At 42.4% G+C, this 22,286-nt stretch overlaps 1 protein-coding gene and 1 long non-coding RNA gene across 3 annotated transcripts; one reads left to right on the forward strand and one right to left on the reverse strand.

The window, feature by feature from the left end:
- Positions 1–194: 194 nt before the first annotated feature.
- On the forward strand, positions 195–11,725 carry LOC118402688 (protein NPAT-like). Of its 2 annotated transcripts, none has more exons than XM_035800898.2 (17): positions 195–401; positions 621–739; positions 877–937; positions 1,050–1,128; positions 1,222–1,262; positions 1,600–1,857; positions 2,037–2,112; positions 4,593–4,716; positions 4,814–4,905; positions 5,022–5,103; positions 5,224–5,320; positions 5,467–5,586; positions 5,691–7,109; positions 9,054–9,166; positions 9,293–9,383; positions 9,473–10,818; positions 11,023–11,725. In XM_035800898.2, exons 1-17 carry the CDS (start codon positions 365–367, stop codon positions 11,101–11,103), a joined length of 4,236 nt encoding a protein of 1,411 aa, XP_035656791.1. In that variant the 5' UTR covers positions 195–364; the 3' UTR covers positions 11,104–11,725. The 2 variants fall into 2 exon arrangements, with proteins under 2 accessions (XP_035656791.1, XP_035656869.1); XM_035800976.2 differs by having other exon boundaries at positions 4,605–4,716; positions 11,023–11,724.
- A 6,282-nt stretch (positions 11,726–18,007) lies between these two features.
- LOC118394933 (uncharacterized) lies at positions 18,008–22,044 on the reverse strand. Its single transcript, XR_004827839.2, has 5 exons — positions 21,754–22,044; positions 21,308–21,545; positions 21,130–21,232; positions 20,926–21,016; positions 18,008–20,719 (listed from the first exon to the last, which is right to left on the reverse strand). It is a non-coding gene; the product is annotated as an uncharacterized LOC118394933 (long non-coding RNA).
- Positions 22,045–22,286: the final 242 nt, after the last annotated feature.

Here is a 22,286-nt window from a genome sequence, read left to right on the forward strand (position 1 = left end):
TTCTGGCGGTGGCAAAAGTGAGTCCATTGACTATAATAATAATCAGCAAAACAAACTCCAATGACAAACTGACATCAGCTTATATGTAACTTCGTGGAAGTAACTTGAAATTTACTAAAAAACTGAAAGTGGACACTCACCATTTAAACACAATTTCCCATAATGCACATCTGCTAAATATTATGGAAATTCCGGGTTACATGTGCTCGAGTTCCCCGCCTTTTCACAACTCGTAGGATGTTGCTTACACAACACACTGGATGTTTTGACAAATGTACTTGATTTATTCGAGATTAAATGTATTCTTACCTGATTTGACAGAGAATGTAATTTGCAATTGTTGCAATAATTCGACATTGCAACCATGTTGCTTCCGTCTGACATGGCGCGTCTCGTTTTAGGTAAATCAAACTGGGTCCTGTTTGTGTTGCTAGCTAACCTAACAACTGAAAGATAGCGAGCTATGGCAGTAGCATGAAGCTAACTAATGTTAGATTGCTATCTGTAAGATCCTGCTGATGATATTGCAAGGAGAGCTGCACTGTAGTAAGCAAAAATCTAGATGATTTTGACAAGCTGAGCTTCCAATTCAGCTTCTCTCTTGTACACTGTTTTTACAGGATACCTGCAACAAGAGGGACTGTGTAATACAAGCCAGGCATTCATTCGCGAAAGCCCCAATTTGAAGGAGTACGCAGAACACAGCTCAGATGATGGAACTATTCCTGCTTGTGTGTTTGTAAGTTTGTTGTCAGTTCAGACTACATATAGTTGTGTTCAACTCTGTCATTGTAATTACAATATCTAGCTACATACAGTAAATTCTTTAGTGGATTACTTAGCCAGGTAGCTAATCCATGTGTACTCCCATTGCAGTCTCTCTTCGGGAAAAACCTGACAACCATTTTGAATGAATATGTTGCTGTCAAAGCTAAAGGTAAGCGTAACTTCTGACCTCTACCACTTTCAGTAAATGAGTACAGGACTTTCACGTGTATGTATTGTATTATTGGTTGTCACCCCCCCTCCCCCCTGCTATTTCTGCTTAGAGACCAGTGAAGAGACTCAGATACCTGTCATGATGACATCATTGTGGAAAAAGCTTGATTTCACACTCAATCAAATAAAGTAAGAAACTCACCAACAGATTGCTGTTTGATGATGTCACTCAGTCATAGTGCACTTACTGGCGTCTTCAATTCAACTCCTTTCTTTCCTTAGGTGTATGCAGAACTCCCCAGCTGTTAGCCAGAATCAAAGACGTAAGTGCTTTATTAAATATTCTTGGAAGTTAAATGGTTATCATCACACAAAAAGCTCATTGTTGTGTACACTGCAAATTGACCGTAAGAATCCTAAACCAGGTATTTGAGAAAAACGTAATAATTTTCAATCTTCATTACATTGGTATACGATCCAATATTCCTCCTTATTTATGTGTGGGAATACACATTTCCTGTTGACTTTACAATCTTTTATGTCCAAGCAATTATATATTTTCTGCTCAGAAAACATGCTGGGCCGAATTAATTCACCCACTGGCCGCCTATTGGGGAACCCTGCTGTATGATGTGATTCATAAACCTATTTCCTCTGCAGTCCGCACACGTAATGGGATCGTGAACATGAGGGGGCGACAGAAAGCCTTGTCATCAACGCAGTCCCCCAGCTCTGCGTTTCTGTCATCGTCAGCCCCTCTGTTGGCACAGGGCTTTTCCAGCCCCCTCGATACCCCTCAGAGCATATTGGGACACTCAACCCCAGTCTGCTACAGCTCCCAGCTGACCAGACCCTCCCCCATCTGCAGCACATCGCCCCAGATCCAAGATGGAGGACGTCTACTCATCAATGTGAACCGTAAGTAAACACGTCCATGAGCAGCAGTGTACTGGGGAAGGTTGTTAAATATGTATGTCTATCACATCTCATTTTGACCATCGATTACTGTAAATATTATGGACATTAATAACAACTTGTAGGAAAAGTTGTCAATAAAGCTTAATTGAATAATCAACATTTGTTTTTTTTTATTACAGGAGAGTCACCTTTGCAAATAATGGTTCCAGACAACCGGTTAACACCAGGACCATTATCCCCAGGGCGTCGGAAATGGTGAGATAGTCATTGTCATCCATTTGTAGGTTCTTAAAAGTTCTTACCCGTGTGTAGATTCTAGTGGTGTATCGATTCAACTATACACATTGGTCCATTATTAAAATGTTTAAAGATAAAGCTGTATCAGTCCGTGGACCCCAAATAAGCCAAATATAGCATGCATCGGTCAGAAAATGTATTTAAACATTACGAATTGGCGGTTCACACTTTTTTTTTTTTGTTGCTCAAATTACATTGTTTCTAACTTTGGGAAATACCTCTTATCTTTGTTGACAACTAATGCATCCTCTCCTTGTAGATCAATGACTCTCAACACAGTTACAGTGCCTTCAGAAAGTATTCAAACCCCTTGACTTATTCCACCTCTTTGTTGTTACAGCCTGAATTAAAAATGGAGCAAAATTGTTTGTCTCACCCATGAATACACAATGCCCTATAATGACAAAGTGAAAACATGTTTTCAAATTGACTGAAAATAGAATACATCGAGCTCATTTACAAAAGTATTCACACCCCTGAGTCAATCTTTGGCGGCCATTACATTTTTGAGTTGTCTTGGGTAGGTCTGTATCAGCTTTGGACATCTGGATTGGGGGATTTTCTCCTGTGCTTTCCTGCAGATTTTCTCAAGATCTTAAGTTAGATGGGGCATGGTGTTGAACAGCAATCTTCAAGTCTTTCCACAGATTTTCAATGGGATTCAAGTCTGGGCTTAGGCTGGGCGACTCGGGGACTTTCACATTCTTGTTCTGAAGCCATTCCCGCATTGCTTTTGCTGTATGCTTGGGGTCATTGTCCTGAACGTAAATCTTCGCCCCCAGTCTGAGGTAGAGTCTGCGTAGTTCCATATTTTATCCATTTCCCAATGATTGAGACCACTGCTCTTGAAAACTTTCAACATTCTTGAAATTGCTTTATACCCTTCCTCTGATAGAATTGTGATGAGGAATATATCTCGGAAATCTACTGACAGTTCCTTGGACTTCATGGTATAGTTTCTGCTCTGACATGGACTCTGGGACCTTATCTAGACAGGTCTTTCTTTCTAAATCATGCCTAAACAATTGAATTGTCCACAAGTGGACTCCAATCAAGTTGTAGTGACATCTCGAGGATGATCAAAGGAAATTGGATGTTCCTCTGAGCTCAATTTGGAGTGTCATAGCAAAGGGATGTGAATACTTATGTAAATGAATGATTCTGGATTTAATTTTCAATAAATTAGAAAACATTTCTATAAACATTGTTTCACTTTGTCATTGTGGAATATTGTGTGTAAATGACTGATAGGAACATTTAATGTAATCAATTTTGAATTCAGGCTGTAACACAACAAAATGTGGAATAAGTCAAGAGGTATGACTATTTTGTGAAGGCACTAACTGTGTTGTCAGTCATTGATCTACAAGCCATTTTGAATGCCGAACAACCCCAGGCAATATCAATAGCCTAGTCAAACTGCGCACTGTGCCCAGCATCGTGCACCTTCAGCATTCAAATACTACAATGGCTTGTGTGATATTAGGCTTTATTGGTTGAGTGACAACCTATGTAATTTGCTAGGTTATTGTTATCTATGCACTGTTGAATTTTTTTTTTTTTAGCTACCAGAGACGCAACTCTCATCTGGCTATATCTGCTGAATGGATTTGATTTGGATTGTTCAGTTTTACCATCAGCAATAGTTTGGGTAGTTTTGCTTCAAACAGTCAGTGTATATTGTCATTAAAAAAAATAGTACAGTGCTCCTGGAGCAAATTGTGGTCAAGGGCACATTGACAGATACTTTTTTTTTTTTTTAATTACCTTGTCGGCTCAGGTATTCAAACCAGCAACCTTTTGGTTAGTGGCCCAATGCTATAACCGCTAGGCTACCTGTCGCCCCGATATACAGAGTAAAGTTGATAATTTCATAATGAGGACAGCAATCACTTTTGCGAGACGGACTACATGGCCGATGCGAAAGAAGATAATTCAAAACCATTTGATTTTAAGATGGGGGGTGAAATTTTAAGTTGTTGCTATATATTCATTGGCTATGTCATAGCTAGTTTGTAAATGATAAATATTGATACATTATTAAATTACAATTTAATTAGTGGGTGACTGAGACATGAAAACAGGCTACATTGCTGCCCCCTGCCCCGCCCCAATCGTGGGATGGTAGAAGCCTCCTTTATGATTCAGCTCAGGTGCCTACATAGTACATACACCATAGACATGCATAATTTACACACCACACACACCGAAGTCAGCGGCCCAGCTCATGAGCTCCCATCAGCAGCAGAATTTGAATGTGTTTCTGCAAGAAATGTTAGTGTATCGAATCAAACCGAATTGCACCAACTAGTTTCAGAATAAAACTTATTTTTCCTGTAATGTTTTGAAGCCCATGTATCTAGATGCGTATCGAATCATCTTGAAAATGAAAGATGCCCATCCCTAGTAGATTGCGTTATGACGAGTAATCTTCCCAGTGACTCCCCCAGGAGGAGAGGTGGGGGATTCAGTGGATCTGGTGGGACTGGAAGAACCAACGTGGTGGCCAGTAGCCTGACAGCTGAGCCCCAGAGTGAAGAGACAGTCACAGAGAATTTCCCTGTGAGTACAAAACAAAGTGAATACTCTGTTTTTCTATAAATATGTTGCATTTGAAAACTCCTAACCTGTTGATTCATTGAATTGTTTATCTTTGCAGCAAATGGTGATACAAAATGCAAGAGAGAGGATTCTAAATGACAAGTCCTTACAAGAGAAGCTTGCTGAAAACATCAACAAAATCCTAGCAAGGTAATAATTAAAGTACATCTTCTTTTGTAACATTTGAACAGTACTGACTAAATTACATTTGGCTGTTGAGTAGATATTTCTTACCTGTACATGTGTTTCTTTCTCTCTACTTGTAGTGATGGCAGTCCACAGGCTTTAAAGGCATCATGCAGCACCATGGAGCCTGACCAGTCCATAGATGAAATTCTGGGCCTGCAGGTAATGTCATGTTCTCACAGACTTGCTATTCCTAATTTATCCACTTGACCAAAGGGAACATTGTCAGTCTTTAGTGCATAGTGTGGATATGTGCTTTCTCCTGACATTTACTCTGTGCAGGGGGAAATCCATATGTCTAATGATGTTATACAAGACATCTTGGAGCAGACAGAGTCCGACCCAGCCTTCCAGGCTCTCTTTGACCTCTTTGATTACGGTAAACATTTTCAACTTTGCTGACGATTTAATCATGTGCAGGATTTTGTTGCTCCAATGCATGAAGTGGGCCTGTTGATTTAATGTTTGACTAAGATTATATAAAATCACATTCTTCCACTAAATCTCTTGATTCTTTGCATTAAGGCAAAAACAAAACCAGTGAGGATACTGAACAAGGAGCTGGGAATGTGAGCAATACCACCACAGAGAATGGTGAGACTGAGACTAGATGTATTGATGGCTCTCCTGAGACTGGAGATTCAGGTATGGACAAAGTCCTCATGATCTGATGGAATCATATACTAAACAATATTGCTGCTTCATCAGAAACCTCTTTCTGACAATGGGATTTCTCTCTCATTTCTCAGGCACTGGGCCTGAAAATTCGACACAAGGGCAAGAAACAACAACTAGAGCGACAAAGTCTAGTCAAGAGCCCAGGAGTAAGAAAACAAGGAAATCTGCACCTCATGTTTCAAGCACTTCAAATGCAACTCCTGGACCCAGTACCAGAGGGTCGAGAAGGGGAGCTAGCTCAACAACTCCTGGACCCAGTACCAGAGGGTTGAGAAAGGGAGCTAGCTCAACAACTCCTGGACCCAGTACCAGAGGGTCGAGAAGGGGAGCTAGCTCAACAACTCCTGGACCCAGTACCAGAGGGTCGAGAAGGGGAGCTAGCTCAACAACTCCTAGACCCAGTACCAGAGGGTCGAGAAGGGGAGCTAGCTCAACTGAACCGTCAGCACATATCGATAAACTTACTGTTGCTGCCTTTTCTGCCGCCAAGGACTCTGATACTGTTGACTCCGGCTCCATCTTTGATCAGGATGGATCAGGCGTGGATATAGATGAGCCTCTTAATACTCCTCCCCTTCACAATATAGCTCTCCCAGATCTCTTTGAGCCAGTCAGACAGGAGAGTGGAACAAATAATCTGGTTTCAGCATGCAATGCAGCTTCATCTGAAACCAGTATGGTCTCTGCTGTCAAAAACATATTGGGCAATGAGAACCCCGTGGGGGTTGATGATGGACAAGTGATGGATAACCAAGCGTCACTTCTTAACTCTTCACCTGGCCTGTCTAATTCTATTCCAGCGCTGGATCAGTCAAACAAGGCTCCCATACAGGCCTCTAACCTGACTCACAGGAATATGACCCCTCCCAGCAGTGTAGAAATTTCCCAACCTCTACCACAGACCATACCCTCTATGGCTGTCCCATCAACAGTTAAAACATCAACCACTCCTGCTGCCCCAACCTTCATCCCAGACCCCACAGGCAAGGAAGTTGACCCCAGTAAGATTGTAGCCCTGAAGATCATCATCAGTGATGAGCAAGGGGAGCCCTCCTGTGACTCAGCCCTGAACCAGGCTGTGTCCAGCATCACTGGGGACAGGATCCCCACCATCTTCCTCTCCTCCCCCACCAAGTCACCTGCTAAGGCCTCGGCCCTCAGTGGCGCCCCCATGGCTCAGGAGGAGACGGTGCAGGCGGTGACCAGTTTACAGAGGACAGAAGTCCTCCAGCCAGCAGAGACTCCTCTTAGTGAGAAAGCAGGGGATGTGGCAGCATTGGCAGGGACGTCATCTGCGTTGACACAACCAGGCTACTACATTCAGCTGCCCTTTGATTCAGCCACATCCACCAACAGCTACATCTTAGTGACAGACACAACAGCCACAAACCACCAATCCAACAAGGTGATGTTACCCAGTGGCGCCCCACAGGTACCGACAGTACCCCCGACCTCATATGCTCTGGCCACTCCACCCCGCTATTCCCCTGGTAAGACAGAGTTTAAATACTTAAAGATGCACTATGCAAAAATTCTAATAGTTTGCCTAATTTCAGTTTGTGACAAAACAAGCAAGTATAGTGGAGAGAATCATTGTACCATCTAAACTGCTGTGAAATAAATTTTCCATAACTAAAAATATTGTATTTTCAGCTATTGGAAGCTTGTGTACAAAACCGGAAGTAAGACTCAAATTAAACTTAAGAACGGGAAGCATAGAAATAGAGCACATAAATGATCTACCGCTTCTTAGACTTGGATTCAATCAGATTGATAGATCTATAACACACATTTCTATGTGAATTTGGTCGGGTCGCCCAGAAAGTTACATATTGCAGCTTTAATATTTTGTACTTCATAAAGCTGTAGGTAATTTCCATGTAAAAGGACCAATGAGCACCAACATATGAAGTTCACAGTTGCATTTCAAAATGAAGTTGAAATTTTCTGACCATTTTCCATCCTAAAACTTAGGAATAAGCAAATGCTTTGATTTCTGGTCAAACAGATGTAAAGGAGTCTTAGAAAACATCTACCAGAATAACTATTAGAAATACATCAAAACACAAAGGTTAAAGAAATGACCCCTGCCAACTTATATCAAGACTTGTATGTAGTTTGATAAATTGTTCTGCTTTCTGTACATTTAAGAAACATGGCCTTGTGCCTTGAAATTTCATTACTAAAAACCCACGTCTTTAAGATCTTTTCTAATTTATCTTCCTCATGAAGAGGGAGGATCATGGAGGTAGACCTATCAATTAGTTATCGTGCTTTTACTGATATCAATTTTGTTCATGAATTCAGTGATTAAAACTAGACTTTCTGAAAAATCTGTAACGGAATGTCTGCTATTGAATTGGTTCTAATTTTCAGAGAAACTCTACGGACACTATGAAAGCTTAACCAAGTTTATTCTTCCCAGAGGATCAATACAGCTGCATTAGACAAAAACATTCTCACACAAGCACACACTATATACCTTCCTCCCACAGATAACCATTAACTTCTGGTGTAGACCCTCTAACCTTAAGCACTCAATATTTCAATAGGATACCTGCTATAATGTAAACGTTATACATTACCCTCAGTTCCTCAGTGACATGAATAAGTATATTTCAGATTCTCAGAACCCAACAGCGACAATGGGAAATCATAGTAGTCACAAAACACAGTTTGGTTCACAGGTTTGAACAGCACAGCACAGTAAGGAAAAGTAGAGTATAGTTCAGTACTGTACTCTACTGAGCTCTACTGTGCCGTGCTTTGATGTCCAAACTTGTGAAACAGACTTCTATTATTGGTTCAGATTTGGACCAACCAAATTTGGTCTTGTTTGGGGACAGAGCTTATTAAAAATAATAGCCAGTGTGGAGAACAATACCCAAATATGCAAAGGAGGATGTGGCATTACACCTTTGTGTACCTATTTAGGATACATCACCATGAAGGGAATGGTATTCATAATTACACATTTCTGTGTAGTACAGATCAGGGATCTATGATGAAATTCCGTTACTGCAATTATGTTACAGGGTGTAAATCCACTTCAATTACTTTAGTTCAATAGCCAAAATATATAAATTACATAGTTGACACATCATTCTTTCTGTAGTCTTTGTTAAATCTTAATATATTTAAAATGTGGACACTTTTTTCTTTTCTTTTTTCCCCAAATTCTGTTACCAAACTGCATCTGCCCAGTTCTTCCAGTAAATGTTATATATATTTTTTATTCTGTGTAAATTGTTAAAAGTAGTACTTGTGCATGAAATTGTAAGGTTTGTTCAACTTTGAAATCAATAGCTTTTGTTTGTCATACTTAAGTCTCAACACAACTCCCTTACTGTGGAATTACCCATTAGTCATCGCTCATTTAATTTGCCATGCTGTTTTGCTGGAGGGAAATGTCTAACCAGTTTATATCCTTCCAGGATCTAGACTCATTATATCTTCACCAGTTCAGCCCATGCTGCAACACATGGTGGTTCCTGTATCTGTTGTTGGGCAGAATAATGCAGGACAGTTCTCAATAGTTCCTAATCAGGTAAGCACTCCTTTTCATTGTATAAATGAAAAATAAAAACTGTTTTACATATTTGCATTTTCTTTAACTGATAGGCTACCTTAGCTACACTAACATGTACATCTAGTGATCATTTGTCTGTTACAGTTGATAGCCATGCCTAGCCCTGTTTCAGCAAAGCAGCCAGTAGCAGTGAAAACCAAGCCTAAACTGGCACCCAAGGACGCCACAGTCTCAGGTAAGGATTAGTGTTCAGTTATATATAATGTCATTGTCTGTTTACTGTTGTTTTGTTCACAAATGTTGTTGCTTGCGTGTGCATTTCAGACAAAATGGGAGCTTCTGGATCGAATATGATTACAAAGCAGGTTCAGGGGCAATCCTCTGAAAGCACAGGGCAGCAGAAGGTAGCAGTTGGCTTGAGCCCCAGCCATAGAAGGATGCTTTGCTTTGATGGGTCTGCTAGTAAAACTGCCACTCAGACCAAAAAAACTGCTTTCTCCTCCAAAGCAACACCTACTCCTGTATCACCGTCTGTCCAACAGTTGGAGAAAGAGAGAACTAAATTGGCCTCAGCAAATTCTGCTATCTTGGGTAGCAGCAGGCCAAAAAGGAGAATAGAGACTGTAAGATGCACAGACAACACTCAAACATCATGGACCGGAACAGAGACCGAGAAATCCTCCACTGAACAAAATCAGAAAGAAGCTGTGAAAAAGACCCCTTCAAAGAAGGACGCAGATCAAAATGCTAGAGGTCAAACTGCAAGTACCAGTAGATTTCAGAGTGCTGGTAGCAGTAAGACTGATGCCTCACAGTCAGAGTCCAGAAAGAGATCACAATCAGCAGACCAGAAGGATGATGGTGGAACAGAATCTAAGGATGCCCAGAGCTCCAGGTCTTCTTCCTCTGATCACAGACTGAGATCAGGGAGCAGGAAAGAAAAGGAGGACACAAGTAGACAAGAGTCTACGGAAAAATCTCCTGCCAAGGAGTGGGAGGGACAGACCGAGAAAATTACATCTTCTCAGGACCCCCCTCATGTCACTGCCAATAAGGAGAATGAGCTGGAGGGAGGTAGGCGAGAGCAGCAGCCCACACCAGCACCAAGAGAGTTCAGCCAGGCCCCAGTGGGCTCACAAACCCCTGTTCCCCAGGCTAGCTCCAGCAAAACCCCCTCCAAGACCAGCCCGCTGACCAAGCAGGCGGCTGAAATGCTCCACGACATCCAGGGTCTAAACCCTCCCTCCACCCCTTCTAAGAGGCCAGGCATGGGCTGTCCGGACCTGCCTCTTCCTCTGACCCCTGGCCGTCTCCAGGAAACTCTAGACTGCCCCAGGACCCCTGCACGTCAGAGGCTAGGCAGGGATGGAGAGGGCACCCCCAGGCCCCTGGTCCCTCCCGCCACCCCGGACCTTCCCTCCTGCAGCCCAGCCAGTGAGGCAGGGAGTGAAAACAGCATCAACATGGCAGCCCACACACTGATGATCCTATCCCGAGCTGCCATCGCCAGGACAGGCACCCCACTGAAAGACAGCTTGCGCCAGGAGGGGACTGGAACAGTGGCCACTGTAGCTGCCAAGAGCAAGAAGCGCAAGCACCCCGAGCCCCTGGCCAGCCTGCCAGCAAAGAAAGATCTCTCCAGTTCATCTATTAGTAAGAAGAAAGCAGAGGTGTGCAAAACATAAAAAATGTTCTATTCAAGCTGTGTATCCTAATCTTTCCGAAGGGTAAAAATTGAATGTAATTGCATCTACCCAATCGTAGATATTTGACATAATGACCGTGAATTAAATGTAAACTGTTTTCTGTTTGCTTGTATAGTGAGAAGGCACATTAAAATGACCGCGTCTCTATTATTATTTGTTTCTCCTCAGAAACAGCAGAAACTAATGGATTCCTTCCCTGATGACTTGGATGTGGATAAGTTCCTGTCTTCACTGCATTATGATGAGTGATGGGTTAAGTTATAGCAGTTTGAGTGAGATGGGAATCTCCAAACACTACCTACCTACTCTCCAGGAATAGAACAAGCCATGATTAAGTGTCACAGTGCCTATGGTTAACCCATCATGCCTTTTTAGGAGTTAGGCATCTGTGGTCTAGTCCTCAGATTAGATTTGTTCTTTGTACTGTCTGCTTGTAGGGTGTGTCCTATACCCTTGGACCTAACTAATTATACATGTGATGTATGAACTGTATAGTAATTATTGTAGAAATGCTAGATAGAGAGCACCTTGATTCCATGCAAGGACTGTAATGTTAAGAATGGTTTCCCAATCTTGTATCAATAATTTCAAGAAAACAACCCTTTCCTTGGTCAATGTTTGACTGTCTAACCTTTAAATGATCCATCTTGTACACTCTGGCAGCCCAATTCTGATCTTTATTTCACTAATTGGTCTTTTCACCAATCACATCAGATCTTTTCATATTGGCGCTTTTTCAGAGCTGGTCTGATGGGTAAAAAAAAAAGACCAATTCGTGGGGGGGAATCAGAATTGGGCTGAATGTGTAGATGCAGACTTGGTGTTGTGTGTGTAAAGTATGTTTCCTTCACTTGTGATTTTATATTAAAGTAAAATTTAAGAATCTTAAGTAATCATGGTCTTTTTCTAGAAAAATCGAGTTCCATTTAGTATCGTCTCTGTGCAGGTAAAAACTGGCCGCTTTTCTGTCCAAAGCATCGTGATTAGACTAGCCTGACACTAGAACCAAGTTAATATTGCACTATTTTAGTCACTTGGGTAAACTACTATATAGTTATAGTAGGTTTTACAGTTTGTTGGACGTTTACCAACTTAGGTTGGAGTCATAAACTCTTCAACCACTAATTTCTTGTTAACAAACTATAGTTTTTGGCAAGTCGGTTAGGACATCTACTTAGTGGATGACGCAAGTAAGATTATTTCACTTACAATTCACTGCATTACAATTCACTTTATCACAAGTGGCTCAGAAGTTTACATTCACTAAGTTGACTGTGCCTTTAATGGGCTTGGAAAATTCCAGAAAATTGTCATGGCTTTAGAAGCTTCTGATAGGCAAATTGACGTCAATTGGAGGTATACCTGTGGATGTATTTCAAGGCCTCTTTGCTTGCCATCATGGGAAAATCAAAAGAAATCAGCCAAGACCTCATGGGGAAAAATGTAGCCTTCCACAAGTCTGGTTCATCTTTGGGAGCAATTTCCAAATGTCTTAACGTACCAAGTTCATCTTTACAAACTATAGCACGCAAGTATAAACACCATGGGACCGCGAAGTTATCATACCGCTCAGAAAGGAGACGTGTTCTGTCTCCTAGAGATGAAAGTACTTGTGCGAAAGGTGCAAATCAATCCCAGAACAACAGCAAAGGACCTTGTGAAGATGCTGGAGGAAACGGGTACAAAAGTATCTATATCCACAGTAAAACGAGTCCTATATCGACATATCCTGAAAGGCCGCTCAGCAAGGAAAAAGCCACTGCTCCAAAACCGCCATTAAAAAGCCAGACTAATGTTTGCAACTGCACATGGGGCCAGAGATTGTACTTTTTGGTGAAGTCTGATGAAAGAAAAAAAGAACTGTTTGGCCATAATGACCATTGTTATGTTTGGAGGAAAAAGGGGGACGCTTGCAAGCAGAATAACACCATCCCAACTGAAGCACGGGGGTGGCAGCATCATGTTGTGGGGGTGTTTTGCTGCAGGAGGGACTGGTGCACTTCACAAAATAGATGGCATCATGAGGTAGGAAAATTATGTGGATATATATTGAAGCAACATCAAGACATCAGTCAGGAAGTTAAAGCAAATGGGTCTTCCAAATGGACAATGACCCCAAACATACTTCCAAAGTTGTGGCAAAGTGGCTTAAGGACAACAAAATCAAGGTATTGGAGTGGCCATCACAAAGCCCTGTCCTCAGTCCTATAGAAATTTTGTTGGCAGAACTGAAAAAGTGTAAGCAAGGAGGCCTACAAACCTGACTCAGTTACACCAGCTCTTGTCAGGAGGGATGGGCCAAAATTCACCCAACTTATTGTGGAAGGCTACCCGCAACGTTTGACCCAAGTTAAACAATTTAAAGGCAATTGAGTGTATGTAAACTTCTGACCCACTGGGAATGTGATGAAATAAATAAAAGCTGAAATAAACCATTCTCTACTATTATTCTGACATTTCACATTCTTAAAACAACATAGTGATTCTAACTGACCTAAGACGGGGAATTTTTACTAGGATTAAATTTCAGGAATTGTGAAAAACTGAGTTTAAATGTATTTGGCAAAGGTGTATGTAAACTTCCGACTTCAACTGTATATCTCACAGTGATCAAAGAATCTCCACTGCCACTAATCTTAGTTTATAACAATTCTACACTTTAGCCAAGGTAAGAAATTCAAGCATGTTAAAGGACAACTGCCCCCCAAAATGATATTTTGGCATTCGTTTCATTAGTCCATTGATATAGTCCTACAATGTTTTGAATGTCAGCAATCAAGTTTAAGGTATGGAACTTTCAAAATACAGAAATTTGGTCCGTATGATGTGGCAAGGTAAGCAACTCCAGTGTATATTTGGCCTTGTGTTTTCAGTTATTGTCCTGCTTAAGGGTGAATTTGTCTCCCAGTGTCTGTTGGAAAGTAGACTGAACCAGGTTTTCCTCTCGGATTTTGCATGTGCTTAGCTCTATTCAGTTTCTTTTCACCCCCCCAAAAAATGACCCTGTCCTTGCAGATGACAAGCAAAACCACAACATGATGCACCACCACCATGCTTGAAAATATGAAGTGTTACTGAGTACTGTGTTGGATTTGCCCCAAACAACACTTTGCATTCAGGACATAAAGTTGATTTATTTGCCACATTTGTTGTAATTTTACTTTAGTGCCTTATTGGAATATTTGTATTCTGTACAGGCTTCCTTATTTTCACTTGGTCATTTAGGTTAGTATTGTGGAGTAACTACAATGCTTTTGATCCATCCTCAGTTTTCTATCACCCCCATTGAACTCTGTAACCGTTTTAAAGTCACCATTGGTCTCATAGTGAGATCCCTAAGCGGTTTCCATCCTCTCCAGCAACTGAGTTAGGAAGGATGCTAGTATCTTTGTAGTGACTGGGTGTATTGATACACCATCCAAAGTGTAATTAATATATTCACCTTGCTGAAAGGGATATTCAATGTCTGCTTTTTAAAAAAGTATTATTTTACCCATCTACCAATATGTGCCCTTCTATGTGAGGCATTGGAAAACCTCCCTGGTATTTGTGGTTGACTCTATTTAATTCACTGCTCGACTGTGGGACCTTACAGATAATTGTATGTGTGGGGTACAGAGGCAGTAGTCATTCAAAAATCATATTAAACTAATTGCACACAGTGAGCATGCAACTTAAGCACATTTTTACTCTTAAACTTATTTAGGATTGCCATAAAGTGGTTGAATACTTTTTTTTTTCACTTGTAAAAATTTCTAAACATAATTCCACTTTGACATTATCGGGTATTGTGTGTATGCCAGTGACACAATCTCAATTTCATCCATTTTAAATTCAGGCTGTAACACAGCAAAATGTGAAAAAGTAAAGGGGTTTGAATAGTCTGAAGGCATTGTATGTACATATAGATAGGGATAAAGAGACTAGGCAACAGGAAAGATGATAAACCGTACCAGCACTGTATGTGAAGAGTCAGCACAAAATGGGTCATTGCAGATAGTATGGGTAGCTACACTATATATACAAAAGTATGTGGACACCTCTTTAAATTAGTGGATTCTGGTATTTCAGCCACACCTGTTGCTGACAGGTGTATAAAATCAAGCACACAGCCATGCAATCGCCATAGACAAACATTGGCAGTAGAATTACCTTACTGAAGAGCTCCATGCTTTTCAACATGGCACCGTCATAGGATGCCACCTTTCCAGCAAGTCAGTTGGTCAATTTCTGCCCTGCTTGAGCTGCCCCAGTCAACTGTAAGTGCTGTTATTATGAAGTGGAAACTTCTAGGAGCAGTAACCGCTCAGTTGGGAAGTGGTAGGCCACACAAACTCACAGAATGGGCCAGCAGAGTGCTGTAGCACGTAAAAATGGTCTGTCCTTGGTTGCCAAACTCACTAACGAGTTCCAAACTGCATCTGGAAGCAACATCAGCACAATAACTGTTGTTTGGGAACTTCATGAAATGGGTTTCCATGGCCGAGCAGCCACACACACGCCTAAGATCACCATGCACAATATCAAGCGTCAGCTGGAGTGGTGTAAAACTCACCGCCACTGGACTATGGAGCAGTGAAAACGCGTTCTCTGGAGTGATGAATCACGCTTCACCATCTGACAGTCCAACGGACAAATCTGGGTTTGGTGGATGCCAGGAGAACGCTACCTGCCCCAATGCATAGTGCCAACTCTAAACTTTGGTGGTGGAGGAATAATTGTCTGGGGCTGTTTTTCATGGTTCAGTCTAGGCCCCTTAGTTCCAGTGATGGGAAACCTTAATGTTACAGCACACAATGACATTCTAGACGATTCTGTGCTTCCAACTTTGTGGCAACAGTTTGGGGAAGGCCCTTTCCTGTTTCAGCATGGCAATGGCCCTGTGCACAAAGCAAGTCCCATACAGAAATGGTTTGTCAAGGTCTGTGTGACCAACTCCATATTAATGCCCATGATTTTGGAATGAGATGTTCAACGAGCATGTATTTGGATAACTACTTAGCAGTCTTATGGCTTGGGGGTAGAAGCTGTTCAGGGTCCTGTTGGTTCCAGACGTGGCGCATCGGTACTGATTACCGTGCGGTAGAGAGAACGGTCTTGGGTGGCTGCAGTCTTGACAATCCTAAATACCTCCTCCGAGCATGTGCAGACCAGCTGGCTGGAGTGTTTACAGACATATTCAATCTCTCCCTATCCCGATATGTTGTCCCTACTTGCTTAAAGGTGTTCACCCTTGTTCCTGTACCCTAGAAAGTGAAGGTAACTAACCTAAATGACTATCTCCCTGTACCACTAATTTCTGTCATCATGAAGTGCTTTGAGAGGCTCGTTAAGGATCATATCACCTCCACCTTAGCCAACAGCCTAGAACCACTACAATTTGCATACCGCCCCAACAGATCCACAGACAAAACAATCGCCATTGCACTGCATTCTGCCCTATCCCACCTGGTTCATTGACTACAGCTCAGCCTTCAACACCATAGTGCCCTCCAAGCTCATCAGTACGCTCAGTGCCTTGGGTCTGAACCCCTCTCTGTGCAACTGGGTCTTAGACTTGCTGATGAGCCGACCACAGGTGGTGAAGGTAGGCAACAACACCACGCACATCTACAACAACAATGGTCGGCCTGATTACCAACAGAGACAGCCGACAGGGAGAAGGTGAGAACACTGGCCGAGTGGTGCCAGGACCTGATCGTGGACTACAGGAGACCGCAGAGCGAGCACACCCCCCATCCACATTGAAGGGGCCGCAGCGGAGAGGGTCAAAAGCTTCAAGATCCTCAGCGTGCACTTCGCTGAGGACCTGAAGTGGTCCCTCCACACCAACTGTGGTGAAGGTGCAACAGCACCTCTTCAACCTCAGGAGGCTAAAGAAATGTGTCTTTGCCCCTAAGACCCTCACAAACTTCTACAGATGCACCATCGAGAGCATTCTGTCAGACTGCATCACCACCGCCCGCAGGGCTCTCCAGAAGGTGGTGCGGTCAGCCCAACGCATCATCAGGGGCACACCTTCCCTCCAGGACATCTATAGCACCCAGTGTCACAGGATGGCCAATAAGATTATCAGGGACCTCAGCCAGCTAGAAGGTGGATACACTATAGGTGCCTCAATGCTGTGACAATCTCCAGGCCATCAGACCATTAAACAGTCATGGTCAGTGGTCCTTCTGTAGCACAGTTGGTAGAGCATGGCGCTTGTAACGCCAGGGTAGTGGGTTCGATTCCCGGGACCACCCATACGTAGAATGTATGCACACATGACTGTAAGTCGCTTTGGATAAAAGCGTCTGCTAAATGGCATATATTATTATTATATATTATGACTAGCCGGCCTCCGCACAGGACCCTTCCCTGAACCTTACACACTGTCACTAGCCGGCTACCACCGGGTACTCTACCGAGCCCGGACAGCCGCTAGTTGGCGCTAAGGATCTCCACTATCATCTGGGCTTGATGTGACCAGCCGGTAATACACTTGTGCCCCCTGGAGCCCGGTTTGTACATTAAACATTCTCACCCTTACAAAAAATATTGCAGTTTTGTTATGTCTTCGCTATAACAACGGGAGTCTTCGTCCCAAAATCTGGAAGGCAGGCGATAAGATTAAGTCTGCATATTATGCTCATAGAAACACATTGGGCTAAAAGGCGCTGCATGGTCAATCCGAGTCTGCATTGACTGTGCAGCATTTACTGTGACACGGCCTCTGCAGAAGCCAGGGCATCCTTGCGAGGGATGTTGTGAATTAAGTTGTCAAGAAAGTGAGTTGGTGTTTATACAGGACCTCCCGCCCTCACCTACTGTCAACCAATCATGTCAATGTGGACCTATAGGTAGCTCTGTGCATTGTTACAAACTTTTAAAGGTGCACAGGGTGCAGTAGAGGTAAATTTGGTCTCTGCGTGCCTCAGAAGGCTCCACAATTACGTCACACCATCCATAAGGTGCCGCTGACCACATTTTCGGATCAAGCATAAATTGGCTCTTATTCTGGACAGATTTTGGCGAGTGAGCCCTCTCGCTTTGCATTTTCCTCTCTGCTGATACTAAATCACTGGAGAAAGCATCCGAGTGAGCAAAACAGTGCCCCTCTATATGTAGCCCATGTATCTGATGCTATCTGGCCAGAAATAGTATGACATGCAATACTCCTTTGGTGCAGACAGCATCAGATACATGGTCTACACATATTGAGACAGAGGTGCACCGTTTCGCAAGCTCGGGTGCCTGAACTTAGATTGAGTCTTTCTGTCGGTGCGTGTCTCGGTAAAATAAATTATTCATATTTCTGTATTTTATTTGTACGGGAAATAAGGTTACGGTAGGAAGTAACACCATCTACCAGACTTTATGCATAACTAATATGATCTTTCTGGAATGTCTTAAAATCCATGCCTTTTAATATTAAGATGCGTTTTCAGAGTTTCCTTTAAAGAAAATCTCTTCCCACACTTGGACCACTGGTGAGGTTTCTCACCCATGTGAATTAACATGTCTTGTATGTTCCATGAGAATGACAATGTGTTGTGCACAGGGTGCAGGGGTATGGACACTCCCCTACTTGAAATCTTTGTACATGAATCTGAACATGGCATGCTGCTTTGAAACCCTTTCCACAACATTCACAGGTGTAGGGACTTTATCCTGTGTGTGATCATGTATGCAGCATTAGTTCTCCTGAGCTAAGGAATGCCTTACCACAGATGCTACATAATGCTACATAATTACATTTTGAGTGAATATGCACACATCACAGTGAGAGCATTTGAATGGTCTTTCCCCTGTGTGAGCTCATTGATGTCTTTTGAGATCTAATCTGGTCGAGAATCTTCTCTCACACTGGTTACAACAGAATCGAAATGTGTGAATTGTTATGTTTTTTCCAGGGAGTTGAGGTTTTGGTAAACATTCCCACAATGAGGGCAACTTAAAGAATCATGTTATCGGGTCTATAGGGGATCATTTTTGTGCTTGAGTGAAGGTTTTCTGTCCCAGAGTCTTCAGTGTTGACACTTCCATTCATCCCCTTGGTGCCTAGTCCTGATGTGCTGGTGAAGTAGTTTTGTGCTGCGTGTGGGACGGGAATTATTATTCCCAGATTCTTTAGAGTTGAGGCGCTTCCAGTTCTTCCTTTGGTGCCTAGTGCTGATACGCTGGGGGAGTTTTGTGCTGTTTGAGGAAAGGTGCTTTCAGTCCCAGATTCTTTCAAGCGTAGAAGCTTCCTGTCCTCACCGCCATGCTTAATCCTGATGTGCTGGTGGAGTTTTACCAAAATATGAGAGAATGTGCAGAGAGAGCAGGCAAGGACCTGGGATGCCATGTCACTATTCAAACCTGAAATGCCAAAATTAGGAGCCCAGATTGCTTAAGAAGTCCAGATGAATGAATTATCATTCGAGAAATCAATTTTGAGTAACACTACATTTAACAACTTGCTGATTACCAGGTATTTACTTACAAAGTACATAAACAAAAGATAAGCATTGATGTTATTTGGCAAAGAACACAAGGATGTACCAATTGTTATCAAGAATTTACAGATTCTGTTCATTTCCAAGTTGCTAATTACGATATGGTACCAATTGTTAAGTAATTTCATTTTAAATACCAGATAAATAACAGTGATAATAATGCTGTAAAATTAAGTCAAATATTTTAGTAATTACTTGAATTTCCTTGCCATTGCTGGGTACTGGGATACACGGAGCAGAAGTCCTCTTCAGTCCGCCTATCTTTTTCCTCCTCTCTGACCCCATTAGATTGTCCTTCTCCTCTTCTCCATCTCCTGCTCTATCTGTCCCATTCTTGAAGCATTTATCTCCATCTGAGCATGACCTCATTAGATTGTCCTTCTCTCTCTTCTCCATCTCCTGCTCTATCTGTCCCATTCTTGAAGCATTTATCTCCATCTGAGCATGACCTCATTTTGTCAGAGCTGGCCTGCTCCGAGCTAATGACAACTCTTATTGTTGGAGGGAGGGACAGGATGGTATCTGCAGTGTAGTAAGATAAATAACCTAGGAAAGACAGAACATACTGATCCAGTAAGTTACACTCTTGCCATACATTGTCTTCCACTACATACCAGACAAAGAATTTAACATACTCAGTGACAAATACATAATTCTGGATGGAGACTTAGTCTTTTTCGGGTTTCCATGATGCTGGTGGTGGTGCTGCATAAATTTGTAATCGATCACATTTCAGTGTTTTTCAATGCTTTAGATTTTACATTGAATTCAACACTGTATCATTGGTATTGTTCCTTCTCTGCATGCCAGAGCCTTGCGCTTTGGGTAGATGTTTTCCTTCAGCTCACCATAGTCCTCAGTCCAACATTTTTTTTAAACAGTGATCAGCACTCAATACTTTTTAACATATTTTTTTCCCATCTCTTTTTTCTCCCCAATTTCGTGGTATCCAATTGGTAGTCAGTCTTGTCCCATCGCTGCAACTCCCGTACGGACTTGGGAGAGGCGAAGGACGCCAGGCACACCAATGTGTCGGAGGAAACACTGTGCACCTGGCGATCGTGTCAGTGTGCATTGGAGTCGCTAGAGCGTGATGAGACAAGAACATCCCTGCTGGCCAAACCCTCCCCTAACCCGGATGGCACTGGGCAAATTGTGCGCCGCTCCATGGGTCTCCCGGTCGTGGCCCGGCTGCGACAGAGCCTGGACAGCAAGCACTGTGCCACTTGGGAGGCGCCTCAATACTTGATGGGCACTGATGTTTCAATCTGTACCTGTCTGAAGTCTGTTACAGGTAGCAGCTCCTCCAATCTGGAGAGGAACTCCCACACCAGTACCTGCAGTGCTGTGTCATGCCGAGGGCCGTAATGTACTGGGAATACCTCCTGAAAAATAGACAATTTAACACACAATAAGTCCGGTGGCAAATATTTTCTTCAGCATGGCTTTCGGGGATCATTTTTCATGTGGAAAAGTCTGCAATCATCTCCTGTTAATGTGACAATTAACAATGTCAATAATAGCAACACTTGGCTTTGACGTGACTACTGTGCCAAAAACAAATGCACTTACGGATGCATTAAATACGCACCTGAAGAAGTGCTCCCTCTCAGAAGGGTCTCCCAGCAGAGTTTAGACCAACTCCACAAAGTTAGACTGTAGCCTCCAACTCATCATCATTACTATGTCAGTAAGCATAAACAAACAAAACAAATTACTTCAGACATGAAGTCAACCTCAACACAAGGCTGAAAAAGTTTATATTTTCTTCAACTTAAAGCATAAATTAACTTACCTTCTTGTGTATAGCGTATTCTGTTAAGAAATGGATTTTGTCCAGGTGAAGCTGGATGGACAAGGTCACCGGTGCTCTCCCTGAGTCACAACTCCAGAACCAGCTGAAAAAAGAGGTAGACATGTTAGAGGCAGCCCCAGGGGAAAACATACTTATTGTTAGTTGTAGCTGCCCATACTTTATCAGAATCCTTTGCATTTCCACCTCACAAACCCTTGCTCTCAGACCCAGGAGGAGTTGGGTCCTCTGCCTGGAACTCAGCATCTCTGGAACCACCTCTGTCACCAAAGTCACAAACACCTCCAGTTTCCCATAATGCTTTACAATATGCTGCCGAGCCACTTGCCACCTGAATGCTGACATCAGGCGTAATGGTGGAGCAAGGAGACACAGCAAGGACAGCTTTAAACCGGGAACTACAGTGGGAAACGCAAACAAGAAATGATCATAGCGTAAAAGCCAATGACATATTGGAAATACTGTAGGCAAATTATTTTTAAAAATGTATCCAGAAAAACATTAGGAAACTAGCCAGCATCAGCAACTAGCTACTTAACTAGCCAGTCACCATTGTGAAAGCCCTCACACAAACTACAAAAATGTACACAGTATAAGTTAACTTACCAGTCTTCTGCTCCTGGAAAGGAATAAGCCTGAGTTGTTGATAGGTGAGTGAGGACTCTATAGATGACGACAAAACCGCTTTCTTCAAGATAGATGGAACCACTCATCTTGTTGTCACCCTTGAGGTTTCTTTATTCCTGTTTCAGATTTTTTTTACTTTTCTCTGCATTGCTTCAACGTTCCGTTAAATCCAAGTGCAGCAAACTCTGAACTAAATTTGGCTTGTTTTTATAGGCGAGAAGCTGCTCTTGAACACTCATCTGCTCAGAGTTTTAATGCATGGATCTCCTGAGACGTTCAGCTGTATCCCAATTTTAATGTGAAAGAACCACATCAGTTGAAAGCAGTCAGAAACTGGTAAACAATATAAGCTAGCAAGTTTATTGTACAGTTTATTCAAAATGTGTACTAGATACGTGTTTTTCAAATTCTGGCTATTACTGGCCAGTCCCTCAGATGGTTAGCAGACATGAACTTAGTTAGCTAGTAGTAGTAAGCTAGTTTCTATCCAAGCAGTCTACCAAGGAAGAGGA

The sequence above is a fragment of the Oncorhynchus keta genome, chromosome 1, assembly GCF_023373465.1.
Source record: "Oncorhynchus keta strain PuntledgeMale-10-30-2019 chromosome 1, Oket_V2, whole genome shotgun sequence".
Lineage (NCBI taxonomy): Eukaryota > Metazoa > Chordata > Actinopteri > Salmoniformes > Salmonidae > Oncorhynchus > Oncorhynchus keta.

Excerpts from the sequence above, each read along its gene's own strand:
- LOC118402688 (XM_035800898.2), top strand. The coding sequence starts at position 365 with ATGTTGCTTCCGTCTGACATGGCGCGTCTCGTTTTAG. Across the intron at positions 740-876 it reads CTATTCCTGCTTGTGTGTTT|TCTCTCTTCGGGAAAAACCT; the intron begins GTAAGTTTGTTG and ends CTCCCATTGCAG. Across the intron at positions 5,587-5,690 it reads TCCTGAGACTGGAGATTCAG|GCACTGGGCCTGAAAATTCG; the intron begins GTATGGACAAAG and ends CTCATTTCTCAG.